This window comes from Passer domesticus, chromosome 29 (genome assembly GCF_036417665.1).
Source record: "Passer domesticus isolate bPasDom1 chromosome 29, bPasDom1.hap1, whole genome shotgun sequence".
Taxonomy (NCBI): Eukaryota; Metazoa; Chordata; class Aves; order Passeriformes; family Passeridae; genus Passer; species Passer domesticus.
The window spans coordinates 318906-344448 of record NC_087502.1 but is presented as its reverse complement, the minus strand read 5'-3'; the positions used below and the strand labels follow the sequence as shown (position 1 = coordinate 344448).

General features: G+C 38.8%; 1 protein-coding gene and 1 long non-coding RNA gene across 5 annotated transcripts; one reads left to right on the top strand and one right to left on the bottom strand.

The window, feature by feature from the left end:
* Positions 1-947: 947 nt before the first annotated feature.
* LOC135287341 (synaptonemal complex protein 1-like) lies at positions 948-22202 on the top strand. Of its 4 annotated transcripts, none has more exons than XM_064400683.1 (28): positions 948-1319; positions 2521-2596; positions 2760-2806; positions 4099-4263; positions 4661-4728; positions 4894-4967; positions 6305-6363; positions 6734-6803; positions 7390-7463; positions 7893-8001; positions 8468-8562; positions 8756-8883; positions 9284-9351; positions 10466-10527; positions 11883-11986; positions 12478-12595; positions 12849-12919; positions 13535-13616; positions 14474-14536; positions 15216-15278; positions 16152-16268; positions 16858-16968; positions 18228-18320; positions 19219-19293; positions 19555-19614; positions 20833-20979; positions 21276-21362; positions 21447-22202. In XM_064400683.1, exons 1-28 carry the CDS (start codon positions 963-965, stop codon positions 21588-21590), a joined length of 2787 nt encoding a protein of 928 aa, XP_064256753.1. In that variant the 5' UTR covers positions 948-962; the 3' UTR covers positions 21591-22202. The 4 variants fall into 4 exon arrangements, with proteins under 4 accessions (XP_064256753.1, XP_064256752.1, XP_064256754.1 ...); XM_064400682.1 differs by having other exon boundaries at positions 8699-8883; XM_064400684.1 differs by lacking the exon at positions 18228-18320 and having other exon boundaries at positions 8699-8883.
* On the bottom strand, positions 21997-25175 carry LOC135287439 (uncharacterized). The gene is made up of 2 exons (XR_010351119.1): positions 23624-25175; positions 21997-23204 (listed from the first exon to the last, which is right to left on the bottom strand). It is a non-coding gene; the product is annotated as an uncharacterized LOC135287439 (long non-coding RNA).
* Between the last annotated feature and the right edge of the window lie 368 nt (positions 25176-25543).

Genomic DNA, 25543 nt, shown 5'->3' with positions numbered 1-25543 from the left:
TCAATGAATCCAACACTATCACCAGTGGCTAACTAAGAAATCACCCTTTGGTAAACAAATCTCCATAACACATTTGAAATGTGCATAACAGGTGCAGCAAGTGAAGATAAGTGTTGGGTCGGCGAGAGAAATGCGGCATGCAATATGAGTGATCAGCAAATCTCGGAACTTTATTGATAGGCACACACATTTATATCGGTGTTAATGAGGCTAATACATATTGCAAAAGGCGAACTCATTATTGGTTAGTTACTTATCAGCTAACTACGCCTGCCTTAGCATTCTAGTGACTACTATGTTGCAGCTGTTCTCATCTTTTCTTCATATTTCTAACTAATGATCCTCTCCCCCATCCTGATGTTGCACCAAGGGCACAGTGCCCTTGCCTGATTTAGACACTGACTGCTGGCTCCTATACCTATCTCCTTCTTCCTTAACTAACGGTATTATGTCAGTGTGACCTTTGTCAGCCAGCCAGCTGTTCACAAAATCCTCCACAGATAAGAATTGTTTCTCATTCCTTTCTCTGATCCCACAGCCTTCCCCAGGACGCTGCCTGGGAAAGTTGTGCTTGCTGCTCTCTGTGGAGAGAGCTGCGGCTACACCCCGCAGCAGCCCCCTCCTCCCAGGTGCCCTGGGCTGGGCTGTGCCAGCTTTAGGAGACGCCTCCAGGGGCTGCATTCCCACAGACTCACGGCGTTCCGCGCTGCAAGCCTTTGTGCTCCCGCGAGCTCTCCGCGCTTTGCCTTTCTCTGCTCCGCCTCCTCCCGGAGCTCCCTGCGCTCCGGTGCCCGACACACAACATCCCATCCACCGACGTTTCTGAGGGAGCCATTTACAACACGGGGAGCACAGGAGGACTGGGCTCCCCAGTTATTCCCTGTACAGGTGGGACCCCCCCTTCCCCGCCAGACCTCCCGTTCCCTCAGACCTCTCCCGCTTTCCCCGCGAAAGGTCCCGCTATGCCCGCCCCGGCCGGCGACCACGGCGACATCCCCAACCCGCCCGGCCCCCCAGGCTGCCCCGACACCTCTCTGGCGTCCACGAGCGACAGGCGAGCCCCGCCGATGGCCCCGATGGCCCCGCGGCCGCCGCTCCGTCCGGCCGTGCCGGGCCGTGCCGTGCCCGGAGCGGGCTCCGCTAGGGGGCGCCCCTGCTCCCGCGCTGAGGGGCCGCCGCAGCTTCCCGCCCTTCGCGCCCGCCGGGAGCTGGGCCCGCCCGCCCGCCCTTTTATCGGAGCCATGGAGAAGGAAAACCGGTTTAAACTGTTCATGCCGCCGCGCCTGAGCGGTGGGCAGGTATCTGCGGGCAGATCCCAGGTGAGCGCTCGGCCGCGGGGCCGCTGAGGGCGGCTCACAACGCCCCCCCCCCGCCCGCCGACCCCTCGGGTTGTGGTGGTCTGGAGGCCGTGGCTGAGGAGGGGGCGGGAGGAAAGCGCAGGGGCCCTTCCCGGGGACACGGCGACAGTGCTGTGCCCGGGGAGTGCCCCGGCAGAGCCCCGAGCTGGAGCACACACACAAACACCCACACACACACACAGACACATGCACCTACCCACACACATACCCCCCCACACACACCCCCCCCCCCCCCCCTCACACACAGACACACACACACCCCCCTCCTCTCACGCACACACACCCTACACACCCCACACACACGCCCCTGCCCCTGCATGGGGCAGGATGGCCCCTGCTCTGGGCTCATTTCTGTGCACATGCCTAGACTGGCATATGCACCTTCGGTGTCGGATTTCAAAGGCTTTTGTTGTTATTTTCTATCAAAACTGAAGGGAATAATCTTCTCGAGCATCTGCTCTGTGTTATAAGTCTGCGTTTTATACTGGTAATTCAGCACAGAGAGCGAGCAGGGCCCCACTCAGATGCTTGAACCGGCGTTGAATTCTTGGTGTCACCAGGTCAAGTGTACAGTGAAAATGTTCTGTCTCCACACTGAGTTATGGAAATTCAACAAGTTATTTTTTCATGTCAAAGCTCGTTATGAATTATGTCGAGATTCAAACGGGATATTCTGACAGCAGATGAGTTAGGTATTTACAGGATGAACTTCTGTGACTTCAAAACCTTGTAAAAGGGTATTTTCATGCTGAAACATAATCAGATATGGTTTAGAACTTAGAACTGCCCTTGAAAGTAAAGCAAAAAAGAAATATCAACTACTGGTCTTCAAAAAAGCAATTTGTCTCCTTGAGTCCTCTACGATGCACCAGTGCCCAGACAGACAGGAGCCGCTGAGTTCCCTGCATTGAAAGCTTCCCCTTTGGCCACAGTCTGTAAAGCAAACTGCAGGAGACCACCAGTTCCATAAACCACTGTGAAGTGAGAGGCAAGCGAGTTCCAAAGTCATTACCAATACCTTGGGCTTTGAAAATTGTAGGCAGCTATTTTATTAATGAAAAATTCTATTTTCACGTCATCTGTAGGGATTTTTTTTTTCCTGGATTTTAAAATTCTTCTTTACAAATCTACCCATAAGACACTAATTTTTTAATTTGTGCAGGGTTTTAACAAATGCTCAGATGATGATTTTAAGCTGCCATTCGATGTGTCAAACCGCGGCGAAATCACTGATTCAGGTAGGATTAAAATATTTGCCATGCACGTTCTTTTGATTTTTATATATTGTCAAGTTTTAATTTTCATGAGTAGTCTCACAGTTTCATATCTGTAACTGTTAAATACAATTCCACTGTTATTTTTTTTTAGAAATACATTGATCAAAATCTCTTCATGTTTCAGATACAATTTCACAGCAAGTAAAACTTTGCTCTGAAGTAGATGAAGAGGTCAGCTAAGTATCAACTCTGCATATCTAATTCCTTGGGGTCTTTTGAATTTGTTCCCAAACGGTGCCTAATGCATTATTCAGTAGATATTTCAGGGCTAAAGGAAGTAGTCAAAAGGGAATAATGTGTTCTGTCTCCTGTTTAAAGCTGAATCACTTAGAGGAGATATTTGTGATTTAGTGAACATGACTGGAAACAAATATGTAAAAATTAAGGTGATTGCAATGTTGTTGTTTTTTTCTTTGAAGTGCCTGTGAAGTCTAGGAGCTTTAATTAGGGTCAGATTTAAACACTTAAGTATCCTTGTGAAACTGGCTCTGAATATTCTGTTGAGGGGCAGAGGGGTTGAAATCAGAGTATTCTTTGGAAAACTGAAGTAGATAATCCCAATTGCCTTGTGTGGCCTTATTTTATCTGTAAAACAGTGAATTTTTTGTTTCCTCGAGCACTGGATTCTTTTCACAGCGTCTTTACCAGCATATTTCTGCTTTAGCACAACTCAGTAAACCTAACTTTTTTTGCAATAGCTTCTGTACTGTGCAGCTACGAAATGCTGTTTGCTACCACAAAAGAAAACACATTTCTTGCACTCTCCCTGCTGATTTTCATATCCCTGACGACTAGACTTTTTTAATCCTAAGCTATTAAAGTATCCGGACTGTAACAGTACTGTGATGCAGCCAAAACAAGGATGGTGTTTGGGGGTGTTGTACGTGACCTGAACGCCCTTTGGGCTCGTGTGTTGCTCTTACCTGCCTTGATCACTGGCCCCGAACTGCTTGTAGGACGATTTCAAAGTGCCCTAAGGGCACAAGGGTGGTGGTTTTCCTGCCTGCTCCTGTGTGTTAATGGCAGTATCACAGGTACTCTTGGGCAAAGTCTCTGAAGCTGCTTTTAGTTAACTCAGCAGTGTCTGTCAGAAGGAGAGGACAGAAATGGTGCGAAGAACCTCTTAGAAGGAATTTTGGTTTCACTGATAATTCTAGCAAAACTTTTATTGCTTTTGGTGAACTGCAGTTATCCATGTCTTTTAAGACCATCTATTTGGTGATGTCTGAAGGTGGTTTGGGATATTTCATTGTATTTGTTTCTCCTATGTGCTCTGTAATGCCTTTTGATACATACATAGAGGATGCACAAAGATTTAAACTTTGGCTCCTGATCATATAAGCTTATATCACCATCTTTGGAAAAATGTTACTCTTGTGATGTTTCTAAGAGATAAATATGTTATCTACAACAGTATTAATTAGATAGTATTTAAGATTAAATTGTGGAACCTGTTTTAATAGAATACAGAAACAATGAATGAATTGTTCTCAAAACTCTACAAAGAGGCTGAGAAGATTAAGCAGTGGAAACTGACTGTGGAATCGGAACTAAACCAGAAAGAAAGAAAACTCCAAGAAACTAGAAAGATTGTTGAAGCACAGAATAAAGCCATTCAAGAACTGCAGGCCAGTATTGTATAGATGTATACATTGAATAGACAAAGTTAAGTGCTTCCTGATTCAGTAGGACAGTATTATTGATACAATTAAATATTAAAGACTGTTGCAGTTTGGTTTGTGTCTTGAGAAAATTATTATTTTGAGAAGTTGCAGGTACCTGTCCTGTGTGAGCATGTGTATGAAGAATATACCTGTAAGTGTTTCAGTTGCTGGTAAATCATTGTTCATTAATTATTACATCTTTCATGCAAAAGATGAGTCAGCATGTAATGCCTGATAAAACAGACTTCTCTCTACTGATGCCCAAAATTACTTTTTCATGAGGGATTTGAGAAGTCGAAGTGGATTTCTAATATATTTTTCAATAACAGTGTCTTTTTGCATTTGTTCCCTATGAAATTAGTTTGAAAATGAAAAACTCCGTTTGAAACTGGAAGATGAGATATGTGAAAATAAAGATCTCTTGAAAGAGTAAGTAATAGAACCAAGTATATATTTTTGTGGTGAAAATAATCAGTTTTCATGTGGGCAGTTTTATATAGCTGTTAAAATTTAAAGGTCATTTACATTGTTACTCCTTAGGTACACAAAGTACTGTGCACTCCTGTGAAATCATGGTGTTTTTCCCTCCTTTAGAGCCGCTGCTTCAAGGCATCTGTGTAATCTGCTCAAGGAAACCTGCACTCACTTCACAGAGAAGACCAGCAAATGTAAATGCTTTTTTATTTTTTATTTATGAGAGTAAATGTACTTCTAGCTAGCTCTAAATTCACAAACAGAAGAAGAAAGTTCTCATGCTGTTCAGATAAATTCTCCAATTGAGATCGACTGGATGTGGCTTTTAGCACGAGAAGTGAATTTTAATTGGCTCATAAAAGTTGGAAGTGATGCCACAGGTCTAACAGACATATGATTTGTAATGCTAAATCCAGAGGACTTTTGAAGCCAGTAAAAGTGTTTGCTGAAAGACTGCCAGCCTGGGAGCTCTTTGGGTGCCTAAACAGTGATACAGGATTGAGGCAGTGCCAGCACCCCTGATTAGCCACTGGCAGCTGCTCCGGAGCAGGGCAGGTCTCCTCAAGTCTGGTCAGCCCATTGAAGGTTGTCAGTCCCATCCAGATACTGTGAATATATTAAGACATTTGAAGTGACACTTCATGCCTGTTTTTAGGCAGTAGAATCTACTCTAAATTCCCAGCACTGTAACAAATTTCCTGAGCTGGCAGTTCCTCTTTTCAGCCATCACACATTTGTGAGGAAAAAAGGTCTTAAGCCCAACGTATAATGAGTAACTAGAATTCTTCTCGTGAAACTGAACAAGCCAAGACAGTTGGATAATTTAATGAAGCTTAAGTTCTTGAGGTTTTAAAACATGTTCTTGATTGGGAATTTTACTTTACATGCAATTTAGAATTGTTACTATAATCATTAGAATTTTACTAACTTGATCCTGGATGCTTAAGAAGTGTATATTTCTTTTTAGCCTTAATTCTAGAAACACTTGTGTATAGATGTACTGTTCTTTTTTCATAGCTGTGTTTCTTACTGTTCTCTTTTTAATTGCTTTCTTAGGGAAAAATAGTATAAATTACAAAAGTGAAAGGAAAGAAGGAAAATATGGACATGGAGTGTTGTTGCAATTTTATAATGACAGTTCTGTGGTTATAGGTATCTGCTGATAGGTAGAAATTCAGTGCTAAACCCTATATTCCAGTTTATCAAATACTAACAATTTTGATACATTTTTATTCCACAGCATTAATACTATAATAATTAATATGGTTACATAAACTGACCCAGAATTACACTTTTCACAGGAAAAAAATATATTGGGAAGGAAATTTAAAAGCTGAACTTAATGTTTCAATGAAATACACATTTTCCCTAGATTCTGTAACTTTTGGCACCATGATTCATAATGCCTTATTTAATAAGAATGGAGCTGATAATTCCTTTTTTATTCATTATGCTGATTAAGTATTATGACTTGGATAGTTGGTATTCTTTTTCAAAATAAAAACTTTCTTGTACGTTCTTGCTTTGACAGATGAACAGGAAAAAGAAGAAACAATCAAATTGTATGAGGAACTTCATGGCAACATAGAAGTAAGTGACCAAGCTTGATGAAAGGAACAGAATGTGAGTTATGTGCATATACTGAGCTGAGTTACATGTTGAGATGCTATTTGTATCCATCATGTCATGTGTGATGCAGGAAGTTGAGTTTTCAATCCCTTTTCAAGCAGTATTTTTGTGTAATATAAAGCACATTCAATGGAGAAAGCGCAGCGGCGTGTGGGATGTAGATCCATGTGATGTGTGCTTGGTGCTGGGTGACTGCCAGAACTTCTGTCTTCTGTTTGGACTCTGTTTCACCTGCCTGGTGGTTTCTCAGAATGGCTGAGGTGGGCAGCAGCCCCTGGAGAAGTTCCAGGGTTTCCAGTATTGAACTTCAAATATTAAATTTTGTTTCTAGAGAATGACAGTGGCATTTGAAGAGCTTCGTGTGCAAGCAGAGAACGACAGATTGGAAATGAGCTTCAAATGTGAGAATTTATGCTTCATGGCTTGTATTACACATGCAGTATCAGGGCAGACAGATGTGAAGTGCTCGAATGATGAGCAGGTCACACTGAGACACTGGGACCCTTCTTTTATTCATGCTGCTTCTGTTCACTGCCTGGTCCCTTCTATTGTTGTTCCACTGGGCCAAATTTGGAACTTTATTTTTCAAATTGTCACTTGAAGTTTTGTCCGTGAAGTGCAATCTAGAGATCAATACTTACTTCATGTATGTTGTTTATTTAAATGAAAATGCACTAGTGTATAGCTACAGAAACTTTAGCTAAATGCTCTCTCTTATATATGTATAGCCTACTATGTTTCTGTTTCATTTTTACATGCTCTTTTTATTAGTTTCTTGTCACAAACATGGAGTAATGGACTAATTCTGTAGAAAGCTGGCAAAAAAAGATATTTTGATTATAAAATCAAACACTGCCTCAAGAATTACTCTTGGGAAACAAATTGTACAGCTGTACAATTACAAGCAATCTTAAAGTGGAAGTTTTATTGAACTTGGAGTATATTTCAGCTAGAATGTTAACTATGGATATTACTGTATCTCAAAAGTAAAAGAAGAAGCAGAAAAAGTGGACAAGCTTGAAAAAGAATGCAAACTGGAAGTCAGTCAAAAGGAAAAGCAGGTTTGCTCAGTTTTACCATCTAATATGTAGAGTTTTATTTGTGACTAAAGGGGCAATGCAAGAGCCAATAAGTGTTTCTGGGTATTAGTAAAAAAGACAAAATAACATCTGAAGCTGCATTTAAGTAAAATTTTGCTAAGTTTACTGATGTTTCAGTACCTGTAGTCTGCTGGAATTCATGGTTTGATTTTGAATTGCAGAACTTTTTTGTTTAGAGTAATGTGACTTGATCAATATTTGGCTAAGATTATATCTAGCCAAATATTATCTATCTATCTATCTATCTATCTATCTATCTATCTATCTATCTATCTATCTATCTAATCTATCTAATCTAACTTGAATGACAGCAAAATGTCTGCTTATCATAGGTGGAGTACAAATGAAAATTTGTTTCCAGACTTCATTATATTTCTTGCATTTTGCTAGATTTCAGCTCTTACCATAGAGAGAGATGAAAGAGAAGATGTAATAAAAGACATCAAGACCCAGCTGCAGACGTCACAAAATAAGATTGCTGACTTAATAGAAGTAAAATGTAAGAGTTCTGCCTGCTGTGTTTGAATGTAATTGTTTATAGAAGCATCGGAAACGGGGTCATGGTAGTCTTATTCTGTGGCTGGCTGGCAGCAGAATTTTGGGGCCTTGAAGGCCCTATTTTTGTTTGGAACAGAAGCTGCTCATGTGGGATCAGGACTGGCAGGGTAGTTTTTAGGGTGAGTCAAGCAGTGAGAGCTTTTGAAAATTGCAAGGGGAAAATATATTGCTTCAGTTTTGCAAATTTACAGTCAGGCAGATGTCACTGAGGAAACTTACTTTTCAGAACTTGATTTTCAATATTTTTAAGCCATCTATATTCAAATTTTATATATTATTTTATAGTATATGATGTCAGTACCATTGGCCTTTGTTAAATTCTTTAAATGTATGTAATTTTCCATTTTTAGCAGCATTGTTTAGTAAATGTCCTATTTGTAAAAATATAAACATCTTTTTTTGTTTAGTACATAATGAAGAAATGTTAAAGGAATCCCAGGTCAGTAAAGAACATTTGAGGGCAGAGCTGGAAGAGGCTAAAATTTCATTGCAAAAGGCAGAGGTACACCTTGCTTATAGTTTTACATTATAAATAGACTAGATGAGTATTTGCATAAATAATTATGGATACTTTAGATATGAAACAGATGTATCTGTTTGTTGCAAAACATGTTCAGAAGTTATATAATGTTTTGAAGGTTGCTCAAAAGAACTTAGAAACCGAATTCCAGACTACAGTGAAAACATTAATTCAGGTTACCAGAGAAAAGGAAGAACGGGAGGAAGAATGTAAGAAACTGAAGGCTTTGCTTGCAGCCGTGACAGAGGAGTTTGAGACTTCTATTGCCAATTTGAAAAGCTCGCTGGAAGAAGAACAAAATAGGTAAATTAATGAGTTTAAATTCAAAGAATGATCTTACAGGTTGCAGTCTATGACAGAATCAAGAACAATTGGAAATGAAGCTGAAATTTGGAGGTTTTTTACAAAGTGGTCTAAATGCAGAGAATTTTATGTAATTTTTTTATTTGTGATAGTTGATACTGGTCTACAAAAAGTAAATTTTTGCCCCCTCCAACTTTCATAATTCTGTCTTTAAGAAATAGAGATTTCTGTAAGTATATGTTTGTTTACTTTTATGTCTACTGTTCTGAAGTTGTAAAAGTGAAATTTGATATGTGTTGCAGGTAAAGGTTCTTAAAGTGCTTTGTCTTATTGTCCTTTAAGTTTCAAATGCAGTGCTTTGTACTATACATTTGGGATTTTTAAATTACCATTTTCTTAGATTAAAGAAATCTGAAGACAATTCAAAGCTGCTTATCTTGGAGCTGCGAAATAAATCTGCTGAACTGGGTAAGGCTCATAGAAAGGCAGAAAATGAGCTAGGCAGTAATAAAAAAAGTTTTCTGCTGTTTTCTGGAAATGGACTGTCTCTAGTAGTTGGAGAAATGATTTTACAGTACCTGTACCTGTCAGGAATGCTTAAATTTATTTTTACTCAGCTGACTCCCTTTTCTTTGGAGGGTCATTGGTACTGGCAACAGCCAAAGGGCAATGCTGTGCAGAGCTGCAATAGTAAGACCATTCATGCATGAATTCTTATGGAAGTAATTTTCGTTTCCAGCTAAGACAGTAGCACTGCAGGTGCCAGGAGTGACTTCTGTAGCTTGTAGCAGAGATAAACCCCTCCCATTAAGGTTTCTGTAGACCCTCCCCATGCTAGAAGTGGAATGATCACTGGCAGGGGTTGTCTTTCAGTACTGCTTTGGTATCATGTGGTTTCTAGGGATCTGCTCCTTAGTCCCCAGAGTAAGAGATCTGCCTTCAGGGTGGTTTTCCTGCTGTGCAGCACATGGCCCCAGATCTCATCTGACAGATGAGAAATGCAATTGGATGTGTCCATCTGCCCTGAGGGCAACCGGAGAGAAGTGTTCAAGAGGGAGCTGCTAATGCTTGTCTAGAACGAGGCAAGATGAGACCTGTGAGAGTTCCACACCAAACATGACCTTGCTGTTGAGTACGTGCAAAACGTACCAGCATTGTGAATGTGCACATAGAAAACATTTGGAAATTAGTAACAACTGCTTTCTTTTTTCAGCATATCCATGTGATACCTTCAGCAGTTCAAATTTTTTTTTCTGGAACAATGCAGATGCATCAATACTTGGGGAATACTCTAGTCTTACAGTCCATGGTTTATTTGAAGCTATAATTGTGGAAAACATAATAGGCTCTAAATTTTATTTGAGATAAATATTTAGTTTCTCTTCAGATACAGATTTGATAATGTCTGAATCATTTTTTCAAGTCTGCATTTAGATTAAGTCATAGGTTAGCTTTTCAGTTTCTTAACTTAATCCAACAAGTTTTGAGAACTGGGTATTGCAAAAGGGTAAATGTTTTATACTGCCTGCTAAATATGAAAAATTATTTCTGTTCCATTAATTTTACATTACATGTGCTGTAGAAGAGATAACTAAAGTAAAATGTGATCAAGAACTGCAACTTGAAGAGCTGTCAGAAACTCTGGTAAATGTTCATTTTATTAATCTCATGGCATTTGAAATTCCTCTTGCTTTATAAGTACCTTAAATGCCATAAATAAATACAGTCTAGTCTACCTTAACATTTCTACCAAACTTTCTCACACACAATTTCAGTGTTTTCTTTGAAGAACTTCTTTATTGCCACTGTTTTTCTTGTCTCTTGTGCTTTGTTTTTTCTTGTCTCCCATGTTTTGGTTTTCCTTGTCAAGGTTTTTGGTTATTTCTGTCTTTGTTTATGCCCATTCAAATACCACTCCCTCTGGATATAAAGTTTCCCCATTTTTTCTTACTTACAGGAAGGTAATTAGCTCTGACCTCTGTGAACCCTACTGTACTGTGACACAGGCCCATTTTCTGTCACAGAAGTCTAAGCTGTATGAAGTACACTCCTAATAGAGATTTTTTTCGTTTTGATTTTATAGTTACAAGTCTAACAAGAATCCATATCAACCAAAGTTAAGATAGTGGGAAATCAGGTGTGCATTTTACTGCGTCTACTTGTTGTCATAATCTGTGCATTGAGTGTTCCGAATGAGTTTCACTAATTTTCTAAAATGGGCAAATTGGAGGACTTTTACTGAAGAAGCATCTTGAGTCTACTGTAGAAAATTTGCAGAGAGAGAAAAATTTGGAGAGATAAATGAAAATGCTCTCCAAATGAGAGAGGTCTGAAGTAGGGCAATAGTAACATGTTTTTATAAATAGGGAAGTTACACATGATGACTTGTATACAAGTTCATACATAAGAAGTAGCACCCAGAGCAGTGTCCCACCCTGAAGTGCTCTGCTCCTAACAGTGACAGCAGCAGATCCTCAATCCTCCTGTCTACAGGAGCCTGACTGTTGCCCCTTGCACTCCTACAGTAGCTGTACTAAGGATGGAGACGCAGCCCTGTTGATTGCCTTTCTATTCTGTCGTATATAACTGGAATTCTCTGATGTTTATTTAGTCTTTTTTATTTAGATTAATGCAAAAGCTTAAAAGTCAGAAGCAAATGTCTTTATTTAAAATCATGTCCAAGGAATCGAATTTAGTAGTTTTGCAGACTAGGTAATTAAACTCACAGCAGGGGACATTAACAGCACTGGTGTCAGAATTCACTATCTCACACCACTTCCATATCCCACCAGGGATATGTAAAGATACAGTCTGTACATACAGATAATACAGATAATAATAACATAGTAATACCTTTACATACAGATAATACAGATAATCCATGACATGGATATTGTTTGGTTCTTCTGAAAGCCTTGTGCTCTTAGTTCATGTCTGATAACCTCCATGAGTTGTAGTTTGCACGTGTATACTCAAAACTCCTCCTTTTTATTTTGCAGAAAGAAAACCGTGACTTGAAAGCACAGCTGACTAGTACAGCTGAAAAGGAACAAGATTGTTTAAAACAGCTTGTGACTCTGAAAACAGATCTTGAACAAGAGGCGTATGAGCATTTTGAAAATATAGTATTTAATTATTTTTGGTGTAATATAGAAGTTGCTTTAATACGCAGTGAAATGAGCTATGACTATTTTCTAATGAAAGTTTTGAACCACATAGTATGACATTAATTATATACTTACATTTCTAAATTACACTTTCTCTGTTTGTATGTGTTCTATGGCATATGTAGTTGTTCCATATCTCTTTGACTTATTTAACAAGAAGAGAAAGTTTCTGCATTCATTGTTAATCTTGCTTTGAACTGCATCATCTTCACTAACCGTTATATTTATATAAAAGTTTACTCTGGTTTTCTTTCCTTCTTCTGTCACCTTTTTATATCCCTGTGACTTTGCTGAAAAGCTTATATTTGTAGATAAAGGCCTGGACTTTTTTCATCATGGAATAACACTTGATAATGGGTATATTTAATTTAAAAGGAGATTTCAAAATGCATGTTCTTATTCCTCTTGGCCATTTGTTTTAAATTAGGTTAAAGAATGAACAACTAACAGTGTATCTCAATAAGCTTTCACTAGAGAAAGAACAAATAGCACAAGAGAAAAATGCTGTGGCTGCAGAACTCAAGAAACTGCAAGAACAACAAGAGGCAAGTTGTAAACTTCCAGGTTTTTTTGAAAGGGCAATACTCAATTTTACATATTACTCAGTTTTACAAATTAAATGATGAGCTGCAACATGACTTGGTTCTGTAGAGTACCTGAGCTATTTCTTGTGTTTGAATTGGAAAGGAAGTGTATTTACACTTGTGAATAAGGCAGGTCAGTGTGCTTTGGATGTCTTTGAATTTTTAAGGAGTCGCTTTGAATTTTATTTCTTTGCTGACACGAGTCTTTACTTAGGATAGTAAGAAAAAAGAAGAAAATACAAAGCAGTTAGTTGAGAACCTAGAAGATGCAAATAACCAGCTAAGGCAAGTAGAAACAAATATTAATATCTGTTATTGTTAAAGGAAGTAGACTCAAATAGTTAGTTGTGTTCATCTGCTGCTTTCCGGGATGTTTTTCTAGATTATATAGCTAAACAGAAACTATTCAGAATTGCTGTTGGCCAAGTAGATTTTCTCAGATTAGAAATACCTATTGCTACAGGAACAAAGTTTGCCATCATTTTGTATTACATAGAAAGAGTTATCTTGTTAGACATCTTAGGTGAAGGAAATTAAAATGGAAATTCAAGGTTATGGATTAAATGTGACAAGGCAAAACTGGATAAGTGTTACTCTCTGCAGAAGTCTCTGTATCATCAGTTCAATAAATAGGCAACCTCCCATGCTTCATAGTTGTGTTACAATATTCCAGGTTAGGATGTATTTTCCTTAGATCAGCTGGAACATCTTTTTCTACTTAAAAAAAAGTATAGACGGTTCACATATTGACTTACTAGGCATGTTGCTTCATTTTAAGAACATTTTCATTGAACAGCTTATGAAGTTCCCGTCAACATTAGCAGCTCTTTTTAGAAAATAAAATAATAAGTTAAAGGCAATAAGTAAATATTTACTAATCCATGTTAATTTGGCACTTAGAAATGAACTGGAATCTTTGAAGGAGAAAATGGCAAAGACAGGTGAAGAGATTAAAAGTACACTGGATGAAAGAGAAGAAAACGTATGTCACGTCATGTGTCATGAAAATATGTTAAATAATCTATAGGACAGCATCTAAATGTAAAATCTTTGTTGGGATTTTTCTGCAAAGCTCTGCCTGGGGGATGTGATCTTTGCTAGACTCTTTTCTTCTTTCACACCTGCTACCAGTTGTGACATTGTGTGTCCACATGCTGAGCCTTATTATTTTAAAAGAGAAGCACAGTCACTGGGATGTTTACTCTTTGCTGGGAAGTTTAATATTAAAGATTTGTTTGTTTTCCAGGAAACAGAGAACCTGCTTTTCTGTTTTTTCATATACCCACTCAGTGATGGATGGGCTCTGGATTAGCTTTTTATATGTAGTGTGAGTTTTAGCTTAACTAGATTCAAACAGTTGTACTTCCTTGCTATTGTTTTAAAGCAGCCTGGGGTTTTTAGCATTAGAATGGATTTCAAAATTTCATTGTAAAAGTCAAAGATTTACAATTGTAATTTCAGGTTAAGAGTACTGAAAATGAAATTTCAAGAAAGGAAAAGCTGTTGAAGATTCTAGAAAATAATTGGGAAAATTAATTTTTTTCATGGATGTAGGGAACTTCATAGAAGTGTATTTTTTAAATTGTGAAGATACTGGCATTTTTTTCTTCTTCTTTCTTAACTCTATAACCACTAAGGAACTGGTTTATTGCTATTAATTAACATCTTGTAGTACTTTATGGCTAAAACTCCAATCATTCTAACTTGTCAGATTGTGTTCAGTCCCATTGGAATAAACCAGACTGGTGCAGGTGCATGTTTGAGAACACTTACAGGAATTGCTAACATAGGGAGTCATTTTTAGAACTTACTAATTAGTGTTTGAAATATCTCTTTCAGGTGAATAATTTAAAGAAACAGGTGGAAAATAAAACCAAATGCATTGAAGAGTTGCAGCAGGAGGTGTGTAGAGATTTTAAATGTCACAAATACATAAACACATTGTATTTTGGGTTGACTTTTCAGCAGATTTATGTCTGCTGTGATATCTTTGGATACACCTATGTAATTTAAAAATTTTCCTTTCTTATCCTAACCCTGAACAAATTAGGGAGTCATCCTTGGAATCACTCGATTTGTTAAATGAGCCTTAATTTGAAAAAGCAATTACAAAAATAATGTCTTTAATAAACATCTACTTTTTTTCATTTAGTGCATAGTATTATTTATGTGCTTGTAATAAGTATCTCAGTTACTGCTAGTAGAAAAGAATTCTGCACTCGCACAAATTGTAGTAACTTCACTGTAAAAATAGATAACTTGTAATTTTTGTTATGACATCTTCACCTTCTGTCAGCAGCATCTTAGTTTTAATTCCCATTCTGCACCTCATTTGTTATTCCCTGCTGTTGCTCAGGAGGAGCCTTTCTTAAGGTCATGAAGAAACAGTAATTATCACAGTAATTAGTTGAGCAGTCTTTTGTTTGTAGAATTGTTCTGGAACCTGAGCTGCACAACGCAGAGTTATTTGCCTGATGAAGGCTGGAATTTTGAAGATTCTGACATTCTTGATGCAGTTAGACCATTACATAATTCTATTAACTTATTACAGTACAGTGCTTGTTTTGTTTTATTTCAACAGAATAAGGTGCTGAAAAAGAAAATTACTGCAGAAAGCAAGAAAAACAGTACTTATGAAGGGAAGGTAGGTTTAGATAATATCATGTTTTATAAATAATATCTTCATCAGAAGATGAGGTTTTTAAGATTACTGTTTTTAAGTCCCAGTCTAAGTAATGATGATACTTGTTAAATACATTCTGAGCTGGTTTTTGGATTTGGGATACAGATTTTGCAGGACTGAGCTCATCGTTTTTAGACGATGCTTCTATTTTTAATCATTGGGCACCAACTCTTGGACATTTAAGAGATGGACTTCATATTGCAATTAATTATGTTTCTAATCTGTTCCTTTCTTTTTTTTTTCTTTTGTTGATAGTGGACTGAACAGGGTTCAGCAACCTCATTGTAACAGAAAAGCATTTAAAAGACATATATGTATAACTCGCTTTAGGCTGTTCTATAAATGTATTCTGCAGTGGCAATCCCTCTGATGGGAATATTGTGTTCAGCTTTGGGTACTGCACTTGAAGAAAAGTGGACTTTTTTGAGGATATTCATATGATAAACTTAAAAGGAAAAACTGTAATCAAAATGCGCAGCTGAGAGGAAAATGTACTATAAAACCTGTGAAAATCTTATATAGATTTACAAGAGAGGGAATAAAATCTCCATCTGTATTTGTTTTTTTCTGAGGCATTTAGGGTGACTGCTTAGGGCAGTCTTCCCCATTGTACTGTTGCCATTGTTTCTTTGAGTATTTTCGAACTTACTTCAGGCCAAAGTTCAACTCTTTATTAAAAAAAAAAAAAAGAAAGCTGGACTTCTAAATAGGAAACACTACAATCATATACCTGGAAAGTAACAGTGTGTTTCTGCTCAAAAATAAAAGGTTAAAAACATCATTAACGTAGTAATTCCTAAACAAATAACAACAGCAATACTGCATTCTCAAAAGGTGAATAAATTGCAGTTAGAGATGGAAAATATGAACAAGCAACATAAGGAAGCAGTTGACATCTATCAAAAAGACATAGAAACAAGAAAAGTAAATGAAAACAAACTTCATGAAGAGGTGAGATGTGTTAATTTTTACTGGAACTTAATTTTCTAATTTAACATGTTTTTATGAAGCTTTATTTTCTGGAGTCCTTGCTCTTACATTTCAGTCTTATCAACGTAATTGGATCTTGTTGTTTATGCCTGTGAGCAAAGCTTTAGTACATTAGGTGCTTAAGCTGAAGGATTTGGATATGTCTTTGAAAATAAGAACTCTGTTAAAAATTCTTTATTTCAAGATACAGTTCAAAGAAATTCTACCCTTGGTATAAAGTCAGCATAGTTAAATTAGATTACAACTTCTCCCATATTGGTATTTTTCTGCCTGCACATTTTTTTGATGGCAATTCTAAGAAATGTTAGGGCAGAGTGCTTGAAATGGCCTTTTGGTTTGAAGTAAACTTTCTTGTCATGGATCTACCTTTGATCTTGCCCATTTTAACAATCTGCATAAAAGATGTGGGATTTGAAAGGGGTCTTAAAAGCAAATGAAGCCCAAGTGGGACTACATACTTTATATGCACAGGGTGAAGAAGAAATTAAATTAAGGTTTTAAAAAAATATATTGTTATGTTTACGAATGAAATGCAATTTATTACTAACAGATAGAAAAGATGAGGTTGCTTTGTGATGAAACGGCAATGATAAAGAGAGAAACTGATATCCGATGTCAGCATAAGATAACTGAAATGATGGCACTTATGGAAAAGCACAAGGTAAGAGATTTTACTGATTGCTGTGATTTGTAATGTGTGATACCATGTTAATAACCTTTCAAAGCCAGAAAAAGGCCTGAATCTGGGAAAAGGAAGCTGAACATGTGCTTGACTTTACATCATCTAAAATCAAATTAATTTGAAGATTTTGAAAAGATTCCTATGGGCAGATAAATTCCATGCATCTAAACTTCTAGGATTTTCAGGCTTCCTTTGATACCATCTGAATGCAGTATTTTTCAGTATCAGTTTGGCCTCTTTCTCTGAGAAGATTACTTAGTGACTGTTATGAATAGAAAGTTGTATTTTTTTTAAGTTTCAGAGTTAAAAAAACCAAGCCAGACCGAGTCAGACTCCTTTAGGTTCCCTGCCAAGAAAAGCCCTTAATCACTCGTTGATGGCGGGTGATTAACTGATTGTTTCCCTGATGCTAGCTGTATGCCAAGGAGATACCAAGGGAAACCCTCTAGGGTAAAGAGATGGGCAGTGACACCAGAAACAACATGCAAATAAGAAACGCAGTGCACCCTGGATTGTTACAGTTTTACAGTTTTTATAAGAAAAACCCCTAAAATCACGAGCCAACAAGTAACTCAAAGTGACGTCTAAGGATGGGAGCATTGTCCCGTACCTGCTTGAATCTTTTTATTTCTCACTCTAACCTGAAAAGAAACTGATTAAAGAGACCCCCCCGGGTTTCTAAACCAACAAACTAAGGACTCAACGACTCTCCCGTGAGGACAGAGTCCCCAGTTCTGTCTGCAGACCAGCGGACAAAACTGCATCATCCTCCTGTTTCGTGCCACGCCTGGGAGCAGCGGCGGCGAGGGCGCAACCCGTCGATTTCTTCCCACCTGAGCTGATTCTTCTTAATAAAGGCATTAAAAAGGAGAAAGATCTCCTGCCCATTTATTTCAGTGACTGTCAGCAGTTTAGCTTGCCACATTTTAGTTTGCCTTTCTATTACTCTATTTTGCAATATCTTTAGCAGATACCATTAATAAAGATAGCACAGCTGGATCTTAGGTGCTGAACATGTATTGCTGCATAGAAATAAAGCACTCTCTGCCAGTCCACAAAATAATACTTTAATCAAGCATTTTCTGTTTTCTGCAGAAGCATCAATGAATCTTTTCTTTCTGAATCTTAAAAGCCTGCTTTGAAAAAATGACTGATGTTTTAAGACTCATATAGCTCTATAATTGTAACATTTAGGCACATGTTTTGAGTTTGTTGTTGATTTGGTTTTTTTAACACAGAATGAATATGATAAAATGGTTGAAGAAAAAGATGCAGAGTTAAAAGTATATAAAATTAAACAACAAAAGCAGTTATCATCAGAAAGAGCACTGGTAAGGAGTATTTTCCAATGTTGAATAATTCAGTGAGGGGGCTGATGTCCTTGTGTAGTGGTTTTATACTGGCTAAGTGCTAGGCATGCACAAAAAAAACCATTCACTCATTTTTCTCTGCTGTAGTTGAGCAGAGGAGGGGAAGGAAAAATTCAAGGACTCATTAATTGAGATAAGGATTAGGAGAAAAACACTTTGAGGGTAAAGCAGATTCAAACTTAAATAGTACCAAAAAATATTATTAATAGAATAAAAAATGGGTAATGAGAGTTAAAATAAACCTTTAAAACACCTTTTTCCCCAATCCCTCCCTCTTGCCCACCGACAGCGCAGAGAGATAAAAGATGTGATCTTCAGTCAGGTTGTGACTTCTAAAAATCTTTCTTCTGTTCACTTAGAGAGTTTCTTTTTCTTGCTGTGCTCTGGGGTCTTTCCACCAGAGACAGTTCTCTGTGAACTTTTCCAGTGTGGTTTTAATTTTTACGAGTAGCAGTCCCACCCAGCCTGCTGCAACAGATCTTATTCTGGGCATTAAAGCCTCCAAATGTTTCTAAAAATAAATTGGAGTAGCTCTACTCTTCAGGATAGTGTGTCATGTTCTGACTTCACACTTTGAATAGGAAACTTTTGTTTTAGTTAGATTGTGCCCTCTCACCCCCATTCTCCCAAGTGTTTTAAGGTATTACCTTGAACTCTTCTGATCAAGTACCTGTTTCTTACAGTACTTCAGTCTTTTTTAAACAAGGTAAAGCAAAGCTTCAAGTATAGGGTTGAAAAGCAAATAGAATTGTCTTTTGTATCTAATGAGTATCCCTATTAATTACTGTCTCACTTTGGACTGTTTTCTTTTTTCCGGGTTGTGCATAGTTAACCCTATTCTTTATTTAATGGCTTTTAGGAAAATGAGCTGTCATGCTTGAAAAGTGAACTGTCATCCCTTAAGGAACAACTGAAAGCAGAAATTGAAGAAAAGGTGCAGTTTTTTATTAACTAACCAGTGTGGGTGAGAGGTGTGGCCTGGGCTTGTGCTGTGGGAGAAGTTGTATAAGAAATGAAACTGAGTAGAAAAACAGTGACTTTTGAATGCTGAGGTTGTAGTAAATCTGGTCATATATTTGTGTGAGCTTTGTAACCATCTGCGATTATAGACTATGTTCTGTAATTACACCAAGAAGATTTTTAACTACTGAATTCAAATAAATATTTACTTCCTATCACATAAACTCTTTTTTAGGAGAATCTTGTAAAAGAGCACTCTCGCAACGTGATTCCTGAAAGTGAAAAGAAATACATGGTAACTTTAACTTTTTAACTTATTTTAGAATTTGGTAGGATTTATATGTGTAGAATAAATTGAAGTGCCGTGATAATTTATTTGCATTCAACAAAAGACATTGGAATGTTTTTGACTTAAAACTTTTTAAATTATAGAAAATACAAACTTATGTTCCTAAACCTTGTTTAGATCTATACTGTGAATCTATTCATCTATTCATAGAAAGTCTCCAAATTATAATCGTACAGAAGTCAACATAGTGGAAAATAAAAAATGTTTCCTTCAGTACCTGCACAGGAAGCCCCTTGGGCAGTCCAACATTGAAGTTTTGTAACACCTAACAGTAAATTGTTCTTGTTGGATTTTTCTGCCTGTATTCCTTACTTCTCTGTAGATGCTTTTTTTTTTTTTTTTTTTTTTTTTCTTCCCCTGGGATAAGAAGGGATTTTAAAGGGTCATACCATTCCATGGAGATATTAGACAGCAGTTTCTGGAAGGCCTCCCAATGTGTAGTTTTTCTTGCTCAGTTGTTGCTTTATGTCTCTAGAATTGTTTTACTTAGTCTTAAAAGTGTCCCTTTGTAAAGGCACTTTTTCTCTGTAGAAGAGGAAAAAGCTTATACAGCTGTAAAAATTGTCAAAGTATCAAAGTAGTCCTGACTGCAGAACTTACCCTTCTTCCCTGTCAGGAGTTCACTTGTGGTTTTCCTATTGGAACAATAAAATCCAGCACCATTTTTCTAAAAAAGGATTGCACTGGGACCATTGCAATGCTTCTCAGTTTAACCTCTAGTGAAAAGACTATTTTGAGTAACATCAATCTTTATATAGCTATCAGTCTTTCTCTGAAAGCCTTTTCCTGCAGTTTTGTTTGTTTCCATTTTCTTAGATGTTTGATATAGTCCATATGTAGTGGCTACAGTTCAGAATAACCTGAATTTCTGCAGATAAGCATGAAGAACTTAAATACAATGTGCCATGAAACTCAGGTCTTCCATAGCTTCCTGTTCATTCTCCTCTTTTGGCAACCAAAAATAATATAAAAAATTATATTTCCACCCCACCCCACTTTATTTGGGTCTTTGCTTCATGTTTGGATGGAAAGATAATAGTTCTACCATGTCTCTCAGGTGTCTTCTTGGACACTCAGATTGTAAACTAGGTCATGAGTTTGGGTTTTGATTCCATACTTACCCCGTAAAATATAATCTAAAAATATAAACATTTTCTTTCCCAGACATACGTTATAAAGACTCCTCCAGCAGATAAAATGCAAAGTGGAAGAAGCACAAACCTGCCTTCAGAGCAGAGCACAAGGAAAAAGCAGAAAGTGCTTCTCCCGCTGGATACTCAGTCAGACAGCTCCGAGCACACTGACCTCCTGGTAAGAGTCAGAGAACAAATCATGTGCTGAGCAGTTCTTTGTGCTCACTGCTGTGTCTAAGAATGAAGATAAAGAGTTTGGGCTTCCACATTCATGCTAATATTTATGTGTATATTTTTACTTTATTGGTTCTTTGTGGAATTGTAGCTGTATGTACATAATTAACATTCTTTTTATTGAACTGTTATGCCTCACAATTACATCTTAACTTTTTTTTTCATAGTTTAATATCCTTAGGGGGAAAGAAAAAGCATTTTTTTAATATAGTGTGACTAAGTAACTTTTTGATTTATTAGAGCATAGTCTCGGAAGAAGAAATTTTTAAAAATCTGTACAAAGATTATCCACAAGCTTCACAATTACATTTCACGGCACCAAAAAAGGTATGTTAGCCTTTTATAAGATTAAACCAAAGAGTTAATCAGATGTTTACAGAAACTAGTGGATGGCTTTATTTTCCTTCCTAGACACCAGCTCCATCCAGTGTGAAATCTCCAGGCTCTGCACTGAAGCTCAAAACCATGAGGAGGATGCGTGAGGCGGGCTGGACTGCAGTTTCCAAAATGGACAGGAAAAGAAAAATTAAAGAAGTTGTAAAGTTCTTTGCTTAAAATGCAGAAATACCCAGTGCCCTGGCATTGCCTATTGGTGCCACCACAGGGTTGTTTTTCTCTCAGAGTTAGTACTTTGTTGCATTTTTCTGTCACGTTCAGTGTGTTTAATACTATGTTCATTCCTTTACACATATAAACTTTATGGATCTATAACTACGTCCCCCTGCAGAGCATTTTCCACCTTTCTTCCCTTGTGCTTCAAAATGTTGGGACACAAATTAGCCAATTTTAAATTTTGAAATAAATATAGCTACATAGAAAGTTGTTTCAAAGCTGTTTCTGGCATTAGAAATTCTGGTTTTAAAAAACTTCTGTTCTTTTAAACTTACTCTGTTTTTCTTAACACGTAAGTACTTAGTGGAAGAAATGTAGCTGTTAAATGTCTGTGTTTTTACCTGAAGTGCTCTTGCTTTTTCTTGCATTTTAATGGCTGTTAGACCTGTCTTTTTAGACTGTTCTGTTTTCAGTATGTTAAAACGGTTTTGAAACTTCTAAACTTTCAGTAGAATTACTTGTATTTAAAAAGATTTCAGCTTCATAAGGAGTAAAATGTGCATGTTAAAAGACTGTGAAAACAATGTTAAGAGCAATTAAATTGTTTGTCTGAAATACGAAGTGTGGCACTAGATGTTGTTGGTTTAAATATTTGAACACAGACAGAAATCACCCTCCAGCCTTCCTAGGGACCAGCAGAAGTGTAAGGATAGATCAGAACATCTATTTCTGTGTTAATCCTTGATTAATCTTGGTTTCACAACCCTACTTCAGAGCCTAACATAACAAGAAAACTACAAGTACGTCTTAAAATAAAATGAAAAATCAAAAATCCCAAATTCAGCTGAAGTGGGAAGCAAAACATATTTGTTGCATTCTTTTTGTGTAGTCTTATGGATAGGCCAGTAGTTTGGGTTCCTTATGTTGAGCTGTTGAGCAGTGATGTAAATGAGATTTGTTATTGTATGTAGCTAACAAATATTGTGCAAAGATCTGGAAGAATATGCTGTGCTTTCCCCATGAGCACTTGAAAGAAAAATTGAAGTTTGTACTGCCCACTTCTAGACTCAAACAGTAACTAATCACTTAGAACCTTGGTATTTCCTAGGGACATGACTCCATGGTATATCCCATAATTCTCCTGATACTGTGAGTGTGTCTTGTGAGGTGTTGTCTAAATCACCTGAAAAAGTACAAAAATATTGCCAGCAACACTCCAGAAAGCTTGCAGGAAGTGCAAACAGCAGGAAAGGGCGTAAAATCATATCTGCCCGTTTCAGTGCCTGATTTTATTAATGGACTGAGGGTACCCCCACTTGCTGCCATGGCAACAGTGCACAGTTACATCTCTCTGCCTCTTTCTCTGGCCTCATGCCCAGTTTGCTGGAGCACCCCATGGGGGAGAACACCCCTCTGTCTGCTCACACGTGTCTGTCAGCTCCAGAGATTCTGGGGCTCCAATACCCTCTGGACTGCAGCTGGGCCCCCTGGGAGTGCCACGGGAGCGAGGGGGATGAGGGCTGAAGCTGGATGTGCCTCTGGCTCTGGTCCAGGGGTTTCCCAGGTGCTTTGTGATCTTCGGGGTCGCCAAAAAACTGGTGCCTTGTGAAGGCTGACCTAGAACAGAGACTGGATGGAGCTAAAGAATAAAGTAGGTATTGATTAAGAGACCTCAATGGATCCACCTTGGGCAGCACAACCCAAAATGGCCACAGAATGGACAACAGGTCACAGGGTCTCACATTTTTATAAGTTTTGGTCCATTAGCATATTGGAGCTAATTGTCCAATTACAGCTTTAGCCCATTAAGTCCCACCCTTCTTGTTTTCTCTCTTTGGTCCATTGTTGTTTATGCTCTTGGGCCTGAGATCTGGATCATTTGTCCTTGGTCCCCAGCTAGAGAAGGAATTGTTTTGTTTCCCTATTCTGTGAAGAGAGCTTATTATCCCCTAATATGAAGCCTAGACTTACACACTAAAGCAGAACAGAATCTGAAAAATATAGAAGCTAAAACCTGAGGCATCAATGGCACTTACCTTTCAATAGCATTGATTCATGCAAGTCCCTGGCAATTAGTTTATTGATGATTGCCATGGAAATTGCAGCAATGGGGGTGGTCTCTGGGTAGGTTGTCATGGCAACTACCATAGCAACTGCCCCGATGGTTGTCATGGCAACCAACCTTGGCAACAGGACCTAAAATGGTTGTGGTGGCAGCCAACCACAGCATCAGGTCTCAGTGAAATGTCCAGGGCAGCAGCCCCTGGCAACGTATCCATGACAATTGCCATGACAGCCATCCCCAAGTGCTGGTTAACATGGAAATAGTCCCTGGCATAGCATTTCCCTGTCTGGTTGCCATGACATTGGACTTCAGCAGTGCATTTGGCTGATGTTTGTCATGGTAACATGACAGGTCCAGAATTCCATGGCACAAGCCCATAGGAATGGGAGGGGGGGGGGTTTCCTGGTGCTGGTTTCCATGGCAACTGAGCATCACAACTGGTTCAAGCCTTGCTTGCTGTGGCACCACACTTAGGAAGGGGTCCTGAGTTGATAGTTGCTGTGGTAACAAGTGTGATTGATAATTGCTGTGTTAACAAGTTCCCAGGGTGGTGTGCATGTCCCATTCCCAGAAACAGTGAAGGTCAGGTGGGACAGGGCTCTGAGTAACCTGATCTGGTGAAAGATGTGCCTGCTCATTGCAGGGGGGCCACATGAGAGCAGAGATCTTTCAATCCATTCTCTCTGACTGTATGGTGAAAAGGGACTGCTCAGTGGACTTTCTTGGCTGATCCTGGTACCTGATCACCTGGGTCTGCCCTGTCCTGCTCAATCTTCTTCAATGTTTGCTCTCTGTGTATTCCCATTTTCACTGTGTGTGTGTGTTTGTGTGCTGTGAGGACCAAGTGCCTGCTGCTGGTGAGACCTTTTGGTGAGAATGAGTGAGAGTTGGGCCCAGTCTGGGGTCAGACTGGGGCCATGGGGGCCCTGCCCAGTGGTGTCAGCTACCAGATTAATCGGCATCAAAAGATGGAAGAGCCCTGGAGAGTAGAGGGAATATAGAGCACTGCTCTCAGAGACATGCTTATGTGAAGATAGGTTTTTTTGGGATCAACAGGCTTAGGCTCCCCTGGTTTGCCTCCCTGCAGATGCACACAACTATCACAATAGATCGCTCACGATGAGGGCCCACAGTATCACTGTGTCCACTTGGTTCCATGAGGCCTCGTGGTGTCACAGGGGCTCCAAACCCTTCACATGTTTTGGTTACAAAGGCCAGTGGCCACTGGGTTCAACATGGCCTTAGGGTGTCACAGTGGCCCCTGGGCACCAAGAAGCCCCAGAGAGCCTCTTTGTTTCATGACATCCTGCAGTGTCACAATGGCCCCTTGGTTCCATGTGCCCGCACAGAGTCACAATGGCCATTGTGCACAAGGCCCCTCAGTTTTACAAGGATTACTTGTTTCCATAAAGGCCACAAAAGCAGTGTAATGGGGTCCCCTTGGTTCCATGTGCCTTCAGAGTGTGGTAATTGCCCTCTGTTCCTGTAAGGCCCCACAGTGTCACAGGGTTGGTTCCAGGTGTCCCCACAGTGTCACAATGGCCCCTTGGCACCACGAGGCACCGCAGTGTCACAGGGTCCCTCTTGTGATTTGGCCCTGGCTGGTTCCAAGTACCCACCAAAGCTACTCTATCACTGCCCTTCTCAGCTGAGCAGGGGAGAGAAAACACAATGTTGTGATGTCCTCTCGGTGCTTTTTACGATCTCTCCTGTAACAGGGAGCTCAAGCATGTCTGTGAAGAGTGCATCCAAGTTGCTGATAACACCTGTTATCTCTACACAGAAATTCACTTTCAAATAGAATGCACTTCTCAAAACAAAGGATAAACAAAAGTAGGTAAAATAGACTATATTTTCCCACACTAAGGTTCTCCAGCCTTAGCATTCCCAG

Bases quoted from the DNA above. Each gene is read 5' to 3' on its own strand.
- LOC135287341 (XM_064400682.1), top strand. From the start codon at position 963: ATGCCCGCCCCGGCCGGCGACCACGGCGACATCCCCAACCCGCCCGGC. The intron at 12,596-12,848 runs GCAAGTTGTAAA...GTCTTTACTTAG, and splicing joins AACTGCAAGAACAACAAGAG to GATAGTAAGAAAAAAGAAGA. The intron at 19,615-20,832 runs GTAACTTTAACT...TTTCTTTCCCAG, and splicing joins AAAGTGAAAAGAAATACATG to ACATACGTTATAAAGACTCC.